Source organism: Anabas testudineus, chromosome 10, assembly GCF_900324465.2.
Source record: "Anabas testudineus chromosome 10, fAnaTes1.2, whole genome shotgun sequence".
NCBI lineage: Eukaryota > Metazoa > Chordata > Actinopteri > Anabantiformes > Anabantidae > Anabas > Anabas testudineus.
In genome coordinates, this window is record NC_046619.1 from 13,729,541 (window position 1) to 13,744,563 (window position 15,023).

Below are 15,023 nucleotides of genomic sequence, written 5' to 3' on the forward strand. Positions count from 1 at the left end.
GTCATTCCAACCACATATAGCTGAAGCAGTACATAGTGAAATGAGACAACGTTTCTCCAGAACCATGGTGCTACATAAAACGGCAACAAGACAAACATGGAGCTGAGGACTGCTAAGTTGTCCTAGCAAAACACATAAAGTGCATCCTGTGCAACCTAGTGCAAACAGTGCAAGAACACAAGAAAAAGTGCAGACAGACGTCAGAAGACAGTGCAAAAACAGAACACAAAACACAAAACAGCAGCGACCAGTAGCGGAAATGAATACAATTTACATCTGAAAGATGGCATGATTGTGTGTGGTCGTGCTAAAAACGCGGAAAACCACGAAAAGCACCATTGTTGGTCTCCGGAGAGGCTGCTGCGAGCTACTGCCGCGCCGCCATCTTGGATCCATCTTCTCCTCTTTGGTCTTCCTCTAGACCTCCTGCCTGGCAGCTCAGTATCCGTTTACCATTATGTTCACAATCTCGCCTCCAAACCAACTCAATCTGGCCTCTCCGACTATCTACAAAACATCTTACATGGGCTGTCCCTCTAATGTACTCACTCCAGATCCTATCCATCTTTGCCACTCCCAAAGAGAACCTCTCTTCTACCCCCAACTCTGCCCCTGTCTCCGTACAGCACCACTGTTTTGGATCACCTTTCCTTTCATACACTTTTCTCCACCCGTTCCATCCTGATTGCACACATCTCTTCCCCTCTTTTTTCCATAGCTTTGAACTCTGACCCTAAGTACTTTAAGTTCTGGAGCTTCTTTACCTCTGCTCCCTGTAACCTCACCGTTCCACTTGGTTCCCTCTCATTCACACACGTATCCTGTATTGCTGTGACTGTCTTGCTGCGACTAACCATCATTCCTCTGCTTTCCAGAGCACACCTCCACCTCTCTTGATTTTCCTCCACCTGGTTCCTGCTCTCGCCACAGATCACAATTTAATCTGTAAACATCATAGTCCATGGAGATTCTTGTCTAACCTCATATGTCAGTCTGTCCATCACCACAGTCAACATGAAGGGGCTCAGAGCCATCTGATGCAGACCCACCTCTACCTTGAACTCCTCCGTCACACCTACAGCACACCTCACCACTGTCGTACAGCTCTCCTACATGTCCTGCACTACTCTAACACACTTTTTTGCCACTAAAGACTTCCTCATCAATACCACAGCTCCTCTCTCAGCACCCTGTCATACACTTTCTCTAGATCTATGAAGACTTACTGCAACTCTCTTTGTCCATCTCTGTACTTCTCCATCAGCATCCTCAGAGCAAATACTGCATCTGTTGTACTTTTTCTAGGCATGCACTTATCCAAACCAGGGACTGGTACAAGATGACACTGGATTGTGCCCCCTTGTGGTTGTATTATGCGCATGATCCAGTTTAATATAATTTAGCATATTTAGTTTTAGGTTGGTGGAACTGTTTCCCAATAAACAGCCTTTCTAAATTGCATTTTATGTTATGTTAAAAAATTAATAGTTTTTATTAATAGTACTATTTAAAACAGCCAAAGTCCTCGTGTCTGCAGGCTGTGACAGCATCATATACTGTTGTAGTAACAGTGATCCAAAAATATTCTGTAGATTTTCTTAAACCAATACAAGCTAACTTAACAAAGACAAATACTTGTCTCCAGTTGTATTAGCCACGCTGCTAGCAATAAATAAAGAAATCTCATGCCTTACAAGGGCACCGTGACAGTGTTGGGGGGATTTCTCTTTTTGGAAATTCCTTCTGTTTTGGAAAAAACACATTTGCAGGGCACAGATGATGCTGGGCAATTCCCTTACAATCATCAAGACCAAAGCCTCATTCAGTTCCTCCTTTCTGATTACTGGAAGAGGAAAATCATATCAGTAGTATTTTACATTATTTTTAAGCTTGTAACGCACATTGTTAAACAATCTGTGATCCAGTTCTGCAACAGAATTTCATTTGTCCACTTTCCATGTGTGTTTTGATGACAAAGTGTTTGAAATCTATCCATAAATCTGACTTCTGGCCTATTATTTATGTTATGTCATCATTATAGTTGGCTATAAATACCAATAAAATAATACCAAAATATAAATATTGTAAAAAAAATTTAATAAAAATAGGAACATGTCACTAAAGTAGATTTTGAATTACCCCCCTGGCTGGATCTAATCTCGTTTCCCTCATTATTTTCATGCAGAGCACGAAAATGCCTCAGCATTGATGAACTGTTGTTGTAGCCCAACTTGGATCACCTAAGAATAAAAGAAAATATTGTGGAAGAATAAAGTGCATTGTAATACGGTCCTACATGTTACAACATAGGGCCACCAGCCTACTCGTAGCCTACTTACCTGCTGAGACAGACCAAATCAAAGTCTTTCCACACAGGGGAAAACTTCCTTTTCCTTGTAGACTTTATTTGAACAAGCACCAAAACTATTCAAACCAACTAAAACGTCACTCACGAATTCTCAACACTTTAACACCACCCACGAACCGTCTTGTGATTTCTATTTCTTCAGATCTGTGAAGACGCACAGTTAGATTCAAACCACTTCCTGCACCGCTCCACGCTTCACTGAGCGCTTCCTCGATCTGCACAGTTTCACTGCTGTTCAGTCGACTTTTGGTCGTTTCGCTGGGAAACATGAAGAATTATCATAAGATTTACAGTTTACTATTCGTGCTCCAAGCCCTTCAAATTCAGTTCCAAAATGTGATGGAAGAACGACCGGAGGTTTCAAAGGTAGGCTGCTATAACGCAGTTTGACATATTTACTTTTACATTTAGGCCTAGGCCAATATGTTTATAAGACACACAGTGTTAAACCTAATTTAAATGATGTCGCTTTAGAATAAATACGGGTACGAGGGCTTCTGTGCTGGACTGTCAGGCCAATGGTTAGTGGATCCAGAGGACATGATGGAGGTAATTAACACTACACCACCAACAACATTAATAATAATTGATTCAGTGGAGCTTATTAGCTGATTTAACACACAGAAATATTGTTTTTTTTTTTGCTCAAACTATAACTTTCGCGTTCCGTTTTTTTGTAAATCCGTTTGGTTGGTTGTCTGTTTTTTTATTTATTAATTTTTTTATGGCTGAGAAATTGAAAGTAAAGATGGTGCAAAGGCAGTGGACCCAAAAATAGAAGCAAAAATTCAATAGACAGCGCTGCTGAGAGTGAACAGCACATGGACTTCACGTATACAATGATATTACTCGTTCAATTAAACAACGTCTAACATTTGTCTGTGCCGAACGAGTTTGCTTTTGTGTGCTTAAGTGGAACAACTTAAATCAGATTTAGTAGACATACCTTGTGTAAAAACAGTAACATCAAACACGGAACTTAGCAGTAACGTTATTCGTCAAACATTTATTCCTACAGTATCAGAGTAGAAATCCCCAGCTCTGATCATATTCCTTTAAGCTAACAGATAGTTTTCCCTCACATGACAATAAACATTTTCCAGTTCTCCAATTTAATTTCATGTTTCATAATAGTGTAATGTTAAATGTTTGCCAAATATGCAAATAAATAAATAAAGAAGGGGCAAATACAGGATTTGTCTTTTCCATGACATGTAAGAATTTCCCCAGGAGGATCAATAAATTATGTTGTTGTAATTAATTACTGAAAGATAAACATTGCTAAAGCTCATTATAAAACAATGAAAAGCAATTAAATGCAAATCATAATAGTCCATAAAGAATCTCACACAAATTAAAAAAGATTAGACCATCGTAGCCCACAGACTACTTTGAAATGTTCAAGCAATTAAATTACTTTTACTCATGTCTAATATTAATCTCATTATCTTGACCAGGAGTTGACAGAGATGGAGGAACAGTCTGTTGAGCTTGAAGAAAACCTTAATACAACAATAAAAGAGATTTTGACACCTGGGAACACATCTGAATGGCTGATGGCTGCTCGTAGTCTACAGATACAGTTGAATCTTCTGCAAACGGAGATAAGAGATGCAGTCAACAACCTGAAAGGTACATCAAAAGGGAAATCCCCGAGACACCTCCACAAGGCGCTGCTGAAACAAATTCAGAAGGACCAGGTAAAAACAACTAAGTGTTATAACTAAAATATAACTTTGTGGTCATCGTGATATTCAATAATTTAGGTTATATTTTATCTTCATAGACAACTCTGATTAATAGTAATGACTTAACTAAATAGTTAAGTTAATATTAATTTACTTAATTAATTAAATTGCAGACAATTAATTTGTATTTTAATTCACAACATTGCCTCTCTTCTTTGTGATACACTTAGGTGATATCAAGATACCCACGTCGTTTCAACTCTTGTCCTGACATCCCAGCAGTACTTGAAGGATCTGGTTCTTTAACTAAGTCCATGAGCAAGAACCATAGCTTAGATTTCAAGGAGTCTTTTAAAATTACCTTAAGTGAAATTTCAAAGAAAATCCACACACTCATACTAAAAAACAAACAGCTGCACAAATGTCTGCACAAACTTCCTGAACCTGAGGACCAAAGACCATCAACCTTCTTTCCACCCCATGGTGCAGAACCACATAGATCTGAGTCCAATGCTCCTTACTCCTCAGACACCAGTGAGACAGTAAGTATATTAAGTAAACTGTACAATGCGATAGAAAGGAAAGGAACAAACAAAGATTTAGTGTTCTTACATAGAGTCAACCTTCAGGGCTCAGTCATTTCAATTAGTGACATAGACTTTCTCTCGTTCTCTATTTTTATTCTTTTTAAACGTGTCGGGAGGTGACTGACAGTGATGTAAGAGAGACACTCACATTCACAACACTCTTTCTTATAGCACAAACTGGATGAATTAAAGAAATGCACAGTGAAAAATGACTTATATAAAACAGAGACATCCTGCTAATTTTAATGCTTGCCTTGTTTGCCACTCCGAATGAGGACTGACTCTAACCTGAAATACTAGCCCCCATGACACTACCTCTTTGAGGCAGCTTTACAGCATCAATAAACCTCCTTACTGTGCAGTATAAAAGGTACCAAGCCAGTGTGGGGGGTCCATCTGGACCCTCGATTAAACAAAATGTTTAAACTAAATATTAACTAGATCCCAGTGTTTATCCAGTAACTCCTTCCTGCTACACATTGTAGTGGTCTGAGTATCGTTCTCCAGCTTTTCATCACCTACCCTACAGGTTGCTGCAGGAACTGAATCTGTGACCATGATAATGTTGTACTTGACGCACATAAACCATGTTTTGAGAGCAAATCATTTCTAAAATGTGCAAAAGCACAGCATGGTTCACTCATCAGTAATGTTTTGAATGCGATGTTTAACTGAAGTGTGTTTTATACGTCACATTAAATGTCACACCACTAACGCTGGGGTGCTGGTTAGCGGAGCGCCTTTACAGCAGTGTAAATAGACCAAGATGGTTTAAAGGGGGGGACACCTTCACAGCAATAAGGTGGCGTTGTAAAACAAGCTACTGACACACATAGACAGGCAACTGTACAGTAATTCATTTGTACTCCTTCATAGCAGGTTGTAAAAATCAGGAAATTTAAAACTGTCGGATTTAAAATAACCACAACACTTTTCATACGCTGAGAGACGAAGACAATAAAGCACAACAAGGACACTGCTCGGCCTTTTTACTTGCAAGGGGAGCCGGCCTGAGGTCTTAGCATCATAAATGCTTTACCCAGGAATTTCCACCTCCGACTCCGTCCGTCTCCCCTTTGTACAAGCTTTTTATTAAAGATGAGACACACCCTGAAGTTACAGATGTGGGTGTATGCTATGGTTACATGATGAATATAAGATGATCATATTGCAAGAAAAGAAACTCCATACAAGGATAAAACATTGGTTATAGGCGTATAGCAACAAGAACTGTTCAACTCCAAGGCCGCTGACCTTTCCTTGACCTTTCCTGTTTCCTGTCTGTGTGCAAAGTGCAGCTTCAGCACAGTACAACATGCTCTTGTTGCTTACAGGATTAAACATCAAACACATGTATCCTTCATAATGACAATAAGTAAGAACCAAGAAATTATCCTTATGAGTGAAGTAACATTGTAATAAGAAACTTATAAATCAGCGAGTAAATCATTTTTACTCTAACAAAAACAACAGCCAGGAGCTTTACCTCTGTGCTCACAGATAAATAAATAAACAATATAATACTCCTCACTAAACTCTTCTCATTTAACCCTTCCCCATCATGTGATTGGTCAGTTCTACTGACTAGTGAATTTTAAGAGTGTCATTTGAGTTCATACAATAAAGAAATCCAGTGCAAGTGGACAGATAAGTGAGCATAAGATTTGCAATGACAGCAAGAGCCTCAGTGCAAAGAGAAAAGGTTGAGCAGGAGCACAGGAAATCTGAGACCAGAATTACAGTTTTGAAGTCTGAGGGAAGGGCTTTAGGGGAACTTTAAGAAAACAAAATCATCAACTTACTCTCAAATTTAACAACTATACTCTTGATTAGAATATAGAATATCGCGCCTATATTTATTATTGATATTTAATTTACATTTGACCAACTACACAACAGTCCAAATTCCCAGGGATGCCCAGTTAAGTGTTGAGTAGAACATCATTTCAGTGATGATTGAGAGTGAACCTCATTTCAACAAAATACTAGCAGTTCAGGGTTTACCTCTTAAAATGTCCTTTGTGCTATAAAAGTACGGATATACCTAATAAAGCGACCACTGAGTATGATATCAATGGATAGATAGATATATGTATAATACATGTTTACAATTCTTTAATAACTTTGATCTGCACTGACCCTAGGAACAAGATAACACTTGGAACCAAAAACAAGCTGGATCTTCTTCATTGTACCTGCAGGCTGCAGCACATAGACTTCGAGTTCTATTTACATCTAATACTACTGCCAGTACTATCGGTAACAGCTCAGTACATAATGGAGGACAGAACCATTCACTTACCATGCATAGAAGAAACCTAAGACAACACTGGGTAAGTTTGCAATCATAGTATTTCTACTGTTTGATGATATCACACAACTTTTCACGTGTACATCTAGTATTATAAGATGCAAGGAGCTGTAGCTTGCTTTCAGCAATCACACATTTTTAAGGATTTGCACATTCTAGTTTTTATTTGATATGTTACATGATTTTGTAAAATGTAATCACAATGCAGAGATCTGAAAAATGGTGTAACGTTTAAATGCAGACATTGCACTTCGTTGTGTTTTCTACATTTGCAACTCTGCACATTAATGGTGAAGCTTGTGAATATAACTGACAGAGTAACACCAACCTCCATTAAATAAATTAAAACAAAAAGGTGTAATGACAAGCCTAATCTTTCTCTCCTTTTTTTTCCCCAAAAGAATGTCAAATGAATCCCTTATTCTCAAATGTTTGCACGAGTAAACAATGAACCCTTCAATCCAGAAGTGAAGGAGGCAATGAAAACGAAGGTGCCTACCACAAGAGTTCAAGTCTGTGCTTCACTTGCACCCAGTGACAGTTCATCATATGTTTCAGTTGATTTAAGTACATGTAAGCACTGATAGATGCACTGATGCTGATGATCATATCAATGAATGATGCATCTCTGGGAGAATAATGTGAATTTGGACATCAAATGTCGATAATGTAGATAAGTTACAAAGGATAATAACAGAATAGTTTTAAAGGCAGTTTTGAGATTATCATAGCAAAGGGGTTGTTTTGTAAATACCCAAAGAGATATAACAGATGGTGAGTTTTAGGGTTGTAAAGTCTGAGGGAAAGATGAGATGAAGGCAAGTTATTACCAAAAAATTGCCTAACCAAAATAAGAAAATAATGAGGATTGTTCAGGAGGTGCACAATGTAATATGTTTTCATGTAACTGTATATATATTGTATATGTGTGTGTATTTTAATTATATAACAAGTAATCAATGAATCAATGTCTTATTACAAACATAAATCAATGTCTCTGTCATCATCAGATTCTTATGTCGATATTCATTTAATATATTTCTTAATTATTTGATAGTGGTTTTTGAAAACACAACTATCCAAATGTCTTTGATTTTTGAACATGTTATCAACACCTCATGGTCTATTAAATCAGTTGTTCAGAGTTATTTTAAGTTTTTGTTCATATATAATTTACATTTATTCAGTGTTTTAATATCATTGTCTCTATGTGAAGAATTTTATTACCCCACTCGTCTTACCTAATGTAAGTAAGGCAATAAGATAAAATATCTCAATGTGTTCAATTAGTTAACATTAAATTGTCATTCTCAAGAACTGCTTTATTTACAATCAACATGATGTACTTACCTTACTGACCTTAGACCATAATATTGAGTTATGTTTATCACTTTTTGAGATCTTAGCATTTTTGTAACTTTTGTATTGTGAGTATTGTGATTTCAATTTTGACCTAGCATAGCCTGTCATTGCTGCTCCCTGCTTGCTTTCTTTTGCTTAATTAAATAAAATACATAATTTGACATGTAAATGAAAATCTATTTTCTTTTCTCCCCAATACATCTGCATCTCCACTTCCTCAGCTTCTCATAGATTTCAAGTATCCTGGTGAATGTCCAATGTCCATGTCCAAAGCCACAACACATAGACTTTAAAACAGCTCTAGATTATCAAGGAGAGTCCAAAAAATCAATAAAACCTAATTCCTTTACAGAATTTTAAAACCTTTATTATTTGCGAAAATGGTAATTGTAATGTTTTGCTATTTAGACCACAATTACCTCTGAAACACATGAAGAACAGTCTCCCAACAAACCTGGACCCCCTAATATCTTCATATTGGGATAACTAATCCACTGAGATCCACCTCACACTGTCACATCTGGAGAGGAAGAGTCTTTATCGACTTCAGAACAGCTTTTAACACAATCATTCAACAGCAGCTGGTGGAAAAGCTGAGGCTGTTAGGTGTGGACACTGCAACCTGCAACTGGACACTCAGCTTCCTGACAAAATGTGCAGTCAGACATCAAGATCCATCTCAGTGAGCACTTTGGCCTGAGCCCACTGCTGTGCACACATGACTGTACAGCAAGATCCGTGAACTACAATATCAGATTTTTGATGTTTTCTCTTTTCAGTTTCAGGACTAGAACACAACAAAAGTGCCTCCAAAGCCGGAAGTTGGTCTTCTTCTTCGGTAACCAAAATGAAGCCCGAAGCACCGAGAGTTGTCAATGGCGACATCTAGTGGTAGTGTCCGTAAACGCCAACATGGCCGCCACATTGGAAAATGTATGATGGACCTGTAAACACACAAAAATAGACAGGGGAGTTCCAGTTTTTGAGGATAAAAAGCATTGTGGATTTTATATATTTATAGTAGTTATGACATATGTGTTGCACAAACAAGTTTTGTTTACAGTTAGCTCCTGAAAATGTAGATAGTTAGACTAGGACCCAAACTCAGTACTCAAGTACTTAACTCAAAAGTACCACACATATAGTCGTGGAGAATTGATGCCACTTCAAATCAAATTCTTTACTGAAATTATAAAAGTAAATGCATGTTTGAAATTTGACAATGGTACCATTACTTCATCTGGGTTTAAGTCCACATGTGCCAAATCTTCTGCAGAAGTCTACAATGTTCAGGCCTTAAATGTATGTAAAGATTCAATGATAGAACAATGTTAAACACCTTAGTTCTGACATCCTCTTACTTATTTTTCTCTTCCTAAAAAACTCACCCTACACATCAGTAAAAACAAACTTTTTAAAATGAGAAGTTATTTACTTTGAACTAATTTCAGGTTTGTGCTGTAAACAATTCATTGAGAGAGACTAAAACAGCAACTGGGAAAAGAGTTTTTTTTGTGTACTGACAGGTGGGTAAATCATAACATAACTACTGTAATCAAAGCTTAAGGTGGTTCAACGAAATACACTGCTCAAAAAACATAAAAGGAACACAAAATCATTCCAATGTAATTCCTAGTCCATCACACTGGTAGGAACTGAACCTGACCAGTTAGGAAACAAACACTGATTGTGAATCAATTTGTTTCTGCTGTTGTGCAAATAGACCAGACAACAGGTAGAAATCAGAGGCAATTACAAAAACTCATATAAAGGAATGGTTCTGCAGGTGGTGGACACAGACCCTGTCCTCATCCTTTAGGGTAGCACGAGGCGGTGTCTGCAACCCACAGAAGTTGCTCAGGTAGTGCAGCTCATCCTTGTTGACACATCAATGGGCTGGGCTGTGGTAGCAAGGTTTGCTGTGTCTCCCAGCACAGTGTAAAGAGCATTGAGGAGATTCCAGGATACAGGCCTGTAGACCAGGAGACATGGAGGAGATACCAGGAGACATGGAGGGGGCCATAGAAGGACAACATCCCAGCACCAGGACTATCTGAGCTATCTGCTCCTTTGTGCAAGGAGGAAAAGGAGCACTGCCGGAGCACTACCGGAGCACTACAAAAAGACCTCCAGCAGGCCACTAATGTGCATGTTTCTGCTCAGAAAGACATCCTCCAGCACAACATGTGTTGCAGTGGGTCAGTAATGGTCTGCAGAGGTATTTCCTTGGAGTTCCGCACACAGACCTCTATGTGCCAACCAGAGGTGGCCTGACTACCATTAGGTTTCCAGATGGATCCTCAGACCTATTGTAAGTGCAGTGGACCCTGCTTTCCTACTGATGCATGACAATGCTAGCCCTCATGTGGAAACTCTGGGACATGATGTCTCGTTCCATCCCAGACCTTGAAGGGAGCACGTGGAAGTCACATTTTGTCTTGTGGAATTTCCACAGAAGTTGGATTAGCCTGTAATCTGACTTTTCCACTTTTATTTAAAATATGATTCAAAATCCAGATGATTCTGATTTCCATTGGTCATTCTTATGTCATTTGATCTCAACACGTTCCACTATGTAATGAATAAAGATTGAAGATTAAAGATTCAACTGGTATATTAAAATTTTCGTGATCTAGTAAGTGTTGTTTAAGTGTTTCCTTTATTTTTATTTTTTTGAGCAGTGTCTTAGCGTGTGTGATTTATTTTATTTTATTTATTTATTAATTTATTTATTTGTATTTGTTCATTTATTTATTTTTTGGCGGGCAGTGTATGTAGTGTATGTTTTAAATGCTTTTATTGTGAAGGCTGATCGCTCTCAGCTGATTACGCACAGCTGACCGCTCACAGCTGAGCTTTGGTGTCGTCTCTGATATTGAAATTGGTTTGTGGACGTTTCTGTGAAGGTAAGCCGATGCTCTGCTAAATCACCTATATAAATAGACATGTGAAGTGAGCGGGGGACCGTTTTTGTGATGGTACAGTGTTTTATAGTTGGTACAAATGGAGCTAAACGCAGCGATAGTTAAATGCGTAAATACAAAGATCAGCTCAAGCTAACGACTAGCCTGAGCACCCGTCGCTCAGTCGTTTGTAGCCTGTTGTTTTGGTAAAACTTTCTCGATATGAATTACACAGGCTGTTTTATCCTTAACCTTGTATGAAGCTCAGCAGACCGACATTAAAATTTACAGGTTGTAAAATTAATTCTCAGAGAAAAGGCAACAATCAAGCCAGGATTTACGCACACAGGCAAACACTTAGGTGCTAGGTAACAACTATCCAAACAAACTATCAAGGAGATCCTAGAAATACCTTCATTGGGTTTGTGAAATTCTGGTTTTGCTGTCCATTGTTGTAGGCTTAAGAACTAAAGTAGGATTAACAACAGAAACACAGTCTCTGTACAGTGTTGCAGAAGTTGGAGGTGTGGTGCACCACAAACCTCATCGTCCCCTGCACCATCTCTCCAAACGCTGACTCAAAATGAAACTGATAAAAAGTCAGCGAACAATGGGGAAAAAACTACTATTCGAAGCTTTTTAAATGTCTTATTTTGTAGTGCAACTTTTTGAAATTCAGTACAACTGTTTAAATAAGTGTTTCACTGACCGTGTTTCCTTTTTCAGACCATGTAATGTTTAGTTTTACTTTTACTGTCAAACTCTTCTAATATTTGGTTCATACTGTAATATGATATTGTTCCTCCAGGTGCTGAAGGTCAAACCAGTTCAAGGATCCCTGACAAAGAGACACAGACATGGCCCCAACTCTGGTTAGAAAATTATCACTTAACCATAATATATAATTAAAGTTAAAAAGTACAATAGCATTTTTTCTGTTGTAGAAATGATTGATCCTATGCACTGGCCAAGATTCATAGTGTGTTTACTGCTATATTACTATATAGTTTTATGTACATTACTTTGAAAGTCCTATCTTATCTTTGTTTTACCCAGATTATGTCAGTCAGGTCGAATGTGCAGCAGTTGTTGCTCAAGTCTTTTTCTTCTCTCTTTTCTAAACCAAGTACGATGTGAAACCAGAGCTTGGAGACTTGATAGAAATCTACCGTGGCACTTATCAGCACTGGGCTGTTTACATTGGCGATGGCTTAGTTGTTCACTTGGCACCACCCTGTGAGTTCCTCCACCATAAAGCATTGTTATCAGACAGACCACACTCACATCAGACCAGAATATCAGCTTTGATCATCTGTTTTAGTTCTTAAACCCTGTACAACAATGCGTGTTTCTCTCTTTTCCTTCCTTTTGCAGCTGAGGTCCCAGGCGCAGGTGCCAACAGCATGATGTCTGTCCTAACTGAGAAGGCTGTGGTGAAGAAAGAGGAACTGTGGGATGTGGTAGGAACCAACCAATGGACGATCAACAACAGCCTGGATAAAGATTACGAGCCCCGCCCAGCTCGCATCATTGTTAGGGAGGCCTGTGCACTGGTTGGCAAGACGCTGCCGTACTGTGTGTTCAGGGGGAACTGTGAGCACTTTGTTAATGAGCTGCGCTACGGCAAAGCCGAGTCCCGGCAGGTAGGTGGACACATGTTCTTCTATACACAAGACACTTTGTTGTCCAGGGGACAGGGTGCAGCCAAAATCAAGGATGTGTACCTCATTACTTACATTAGTCTCTTCAGAAGCAAATATGAATATTTCATCACCGCAGTGCAACAGCACAGACTCGATGATGAAAGTATGAAGTATGAAATGACTCCTAGAGAAATGCAGGAACTTTGAACTACTAAAGGACGGAGCCCAAACTGTACACTGCTTTACACAGTGCTCCTGCTCCCTGCAGCAGTGTTCACATAGAGGCCTGTCTGAGCTCCAGATGCTAGTAGATAAAAATTAAAAACAAAACATGCTTTATACTAAATATGTGGGCGATACAATGTGGTACATTGATGCAGAGTTGTGCTGTGTATTTTATTTTGTTAGTCAAAATATTTTTAGTTTTTTATTATCTTGCACATGACCTGCTCAGGAATATTCTGCTGGGTGGGACCTTATCTGTGCTGTAACACATTTTCTAGGTGAAAATATTTGTGGACATTGTTGAACTACTCTGGGTTTGTTCAACATTTTTTAACGGTGAAAAGTTGGTCAATGTTCGTTCAGAGTAAAGAACAGTGTGCTGATTATCTGTGAAAACGTTTCTGATGATACAAATATGTTTGAATTATGCTGTATATCTAAAGACCTCTATTTGTCCAACTGAGCGTAATTCAGCACTTGCTGTTGAACCTGGATAGAGTATCAGCCTGAATCTTATTTTGTCTTCTCTTGTCCTTCTTGCCAACAAAGGCGTATTGTTATGTTTAGTTATCTATAAACAGATATAGATTTTGTGAGTATGGACGATACATGAGTTGGCTGTTCACATATGAAATGTGAACAGCCAACTGTTAGATATGTAAATGAGATGGTGACTTGGAGCCCGACAGAGAGATAAGGGAATAAAGAGCAGTGTTTCTATGCACAGGCTATTTGTGTTTTCCTATGTAGATGTTATTATGTTATGAAGTAACAGGAGTACTTGATGTTTGATTAAAAGGTTGATTGAGGGGAAGAGGGGAAATGCAAAGAAGTGCAGAAAATGATAGGCGGCCCAGCTAAAATTATCTTAAATGCTTAAAAATAGCAACCAAAACCTGAAAGACGTGAAAGTTTGATACTTTCTTCCTTCATGTTTTGATTGCAAACAACTGCAGTGCTCCTCAATGCCTTTGCGTGTTTCCCAATAAAAGCTAATATGAGGATATTGTGTTACTCACTTTTTTGTACACACTGCTTTCATTCTAAACACTGTAAGTGATATTTTCAAACTTGTGAATAATTGTAATGGAGTTCTGAATGTAAGCTCCTCGTGCCCCTTCTCACCAGCTCTTTATTTTCCCTCTTCAGGTGCGTAAGGCAGGAGAAACAGTCATGGCTGTAGGTGTAGCTGCAGCGGTGGGTCTGGGTATTGTGTATCTGGCAGGAGCTCTGTTTGGAGGCAGCAAAAAAGAAAAGGACACACAGTGATTGAAGTTACAGGTCGACTGTTCAGTGGCTTGATTTATAGATCACCAGCGAAGCCTAACTCATAGTTCATCATCATAATTGATCTCGGATAACTGCCAAATTTACACAAAAGCATCTGTGATCAATCAGAAACCTTTTTACTCAGCTTTATCTCCATCTGTCCATCGATTCTTATTCCATGCTTTAAAAAACTAATTTATAGCTGGTCGGTTAGTCACTGTTTATTTTTCAGACATTAACATCTCAACTTAACAAATAAGCACAACACTAATTAAGGTGCCAAGATAAATTATATATTTAAATATTAATACATTTTGAAGATCACTGTAGATATGTTTGGGTCTTGAAGGATGAGATTTATGATATTGTAAACAAAAAAAAAATGAAGGAATAATATTTGCTTGAATCAAATCTAAATGGCTTTGAAATCTAAATGGCGATTACTGTTATCATTATATATATATATAAAGCTAATGTGATTAGAAATTGCTGTTAGGTCTCACAGGAAAGCCAAAAAGCTAATATCACGTTTTACCATGTTATTATCCTCTGATGTTAAATTGTTTGTAAATGTTTTGAATAAAGACTAATTTGTGTGACACGTGATGGTAGTCTTTTTTTTTTATTTTTTTTACTGGAGTAAAAAATACAGTTATACACAATAATA

General features: G+C 38.2%; 2 protein-coding genes across 5 annotated transcripts; both read left to right on the plus strand.

Annotated features, from left to right (window-relative positions):
* The first annotated feature begins 2,403 nt into the window (after nucleotides 1-2,403).
* LOC113160650 lies at nucleotides 2,404-10,424 on the plus strand. 4 transcript variants are annotated; one of them, XM_026358011.1, is made up of 7 exons: nucleotides 2,404-2,734; nucleotides 2,843-2,917; nucleotides 3,826-4,068; nucleotides 4,287-4,598; nucleotides 6,788-6,976; nucleotides 10,103-10,177; nucleotides 10,249-10,424. In XM_026358011.1, exons 1-6 carry the CDS (start codon nucleotides 2,636-2,638, stop codon nucleotides 10,133-10,135), a joined length of 951 nt encoding a protein of 316 aa, XP_026213796.1. In that variant the 5' UTR covers nucleotides 2,404-2,635; the 3' UTR covers nucleotides 10,136-10,177; nucleotides 10,249-10,424. The 4 variants fall into 4 exon arrangements, with proteins under 4 accessions (XP_026213796.1, XP_026213793.1, XP_026213792.1 ...); XM_026358008.1 differs by having other exon boundaries at nucleotides 10,103-10,424; XM_026358007.1 differs by lacking the exon at nucleotides 10,103-10,177.
* A 669-nt stretch (nucleotides 10,425-11,093) lies between these two features.
* Nucleotides 11,094-14,957, plus strand: rarres3l (retinoic acid receptor responder 3-like). The gene is made up of 5 exons (XM_026358013.1): nucleotides 11,094-11,222; nucleotides 12,028-12,091; nucleotides 12,347-12,455; nucleotides 12,594-12,862; nucleotides 14,237-14,957. Exons 2-5 carry the CDS (start codon nucleotides 12,077-12,079, stop codon nucleotides 14,354-14,356), a joined length of 513 nt encoding a protein of 170 aa, XP_026213798.1. The 5' UTR covers nucleotides 11,094-11,222; nucleotides 12,028-12,076; the 3' UTR covers nucleotides 14,357-14,957.
* The last annotated feature ends 66 nt before the right edge of the window (nucleotides 14,958-15,023 follow it).

What these genes read in the sequence shown, in the direction of transcription:
- LOC113160650 (XM_026358007.1), top strand. Translation starts at nt 2,636, where the DNA reads ATGAAGAATTATCATAAGATTTACAGTTTACTATTCGTGCTCCAAGCC. An exon ending in ATCCAGAGGACATGATGGAG is followed by an intron (nt 2,918 to 3,825) that starts GTAATTAACACT and finishes TATCTTGACCAG; the next exon opens with GAGTTGACAGAGATGGAGGA. An exon ending in CCTCAGACACCAGTGAGACA is followed by an intron (nt 4,599 to 6,787) that starts GTAAGTATATTA and finishes CACTGACCCTAG; the next exon opens with GAACAAGATAACACTTGGAA.
- rarres3l (XM_026358013.1), top strand. An exon ending in TGTTCACTTGGCACCACCCT is followed by an intron (nt 12,456 to 12,593) that starts GTGAGTTCCTCC and finishes TTCCTTTTGCAG; the next exon opens with CTGAGGTCCCAGGCGCAGGT. An exon ending in GCAAAGCCGAGTCCCGGCAG is followed by an intron (nt 12,863 to 14,236) that starts GTAGGTGGACAC and finishes TTCCCTCTTCAG; the next exon opens with GTGCGTAAGGCAGGAGAAAC.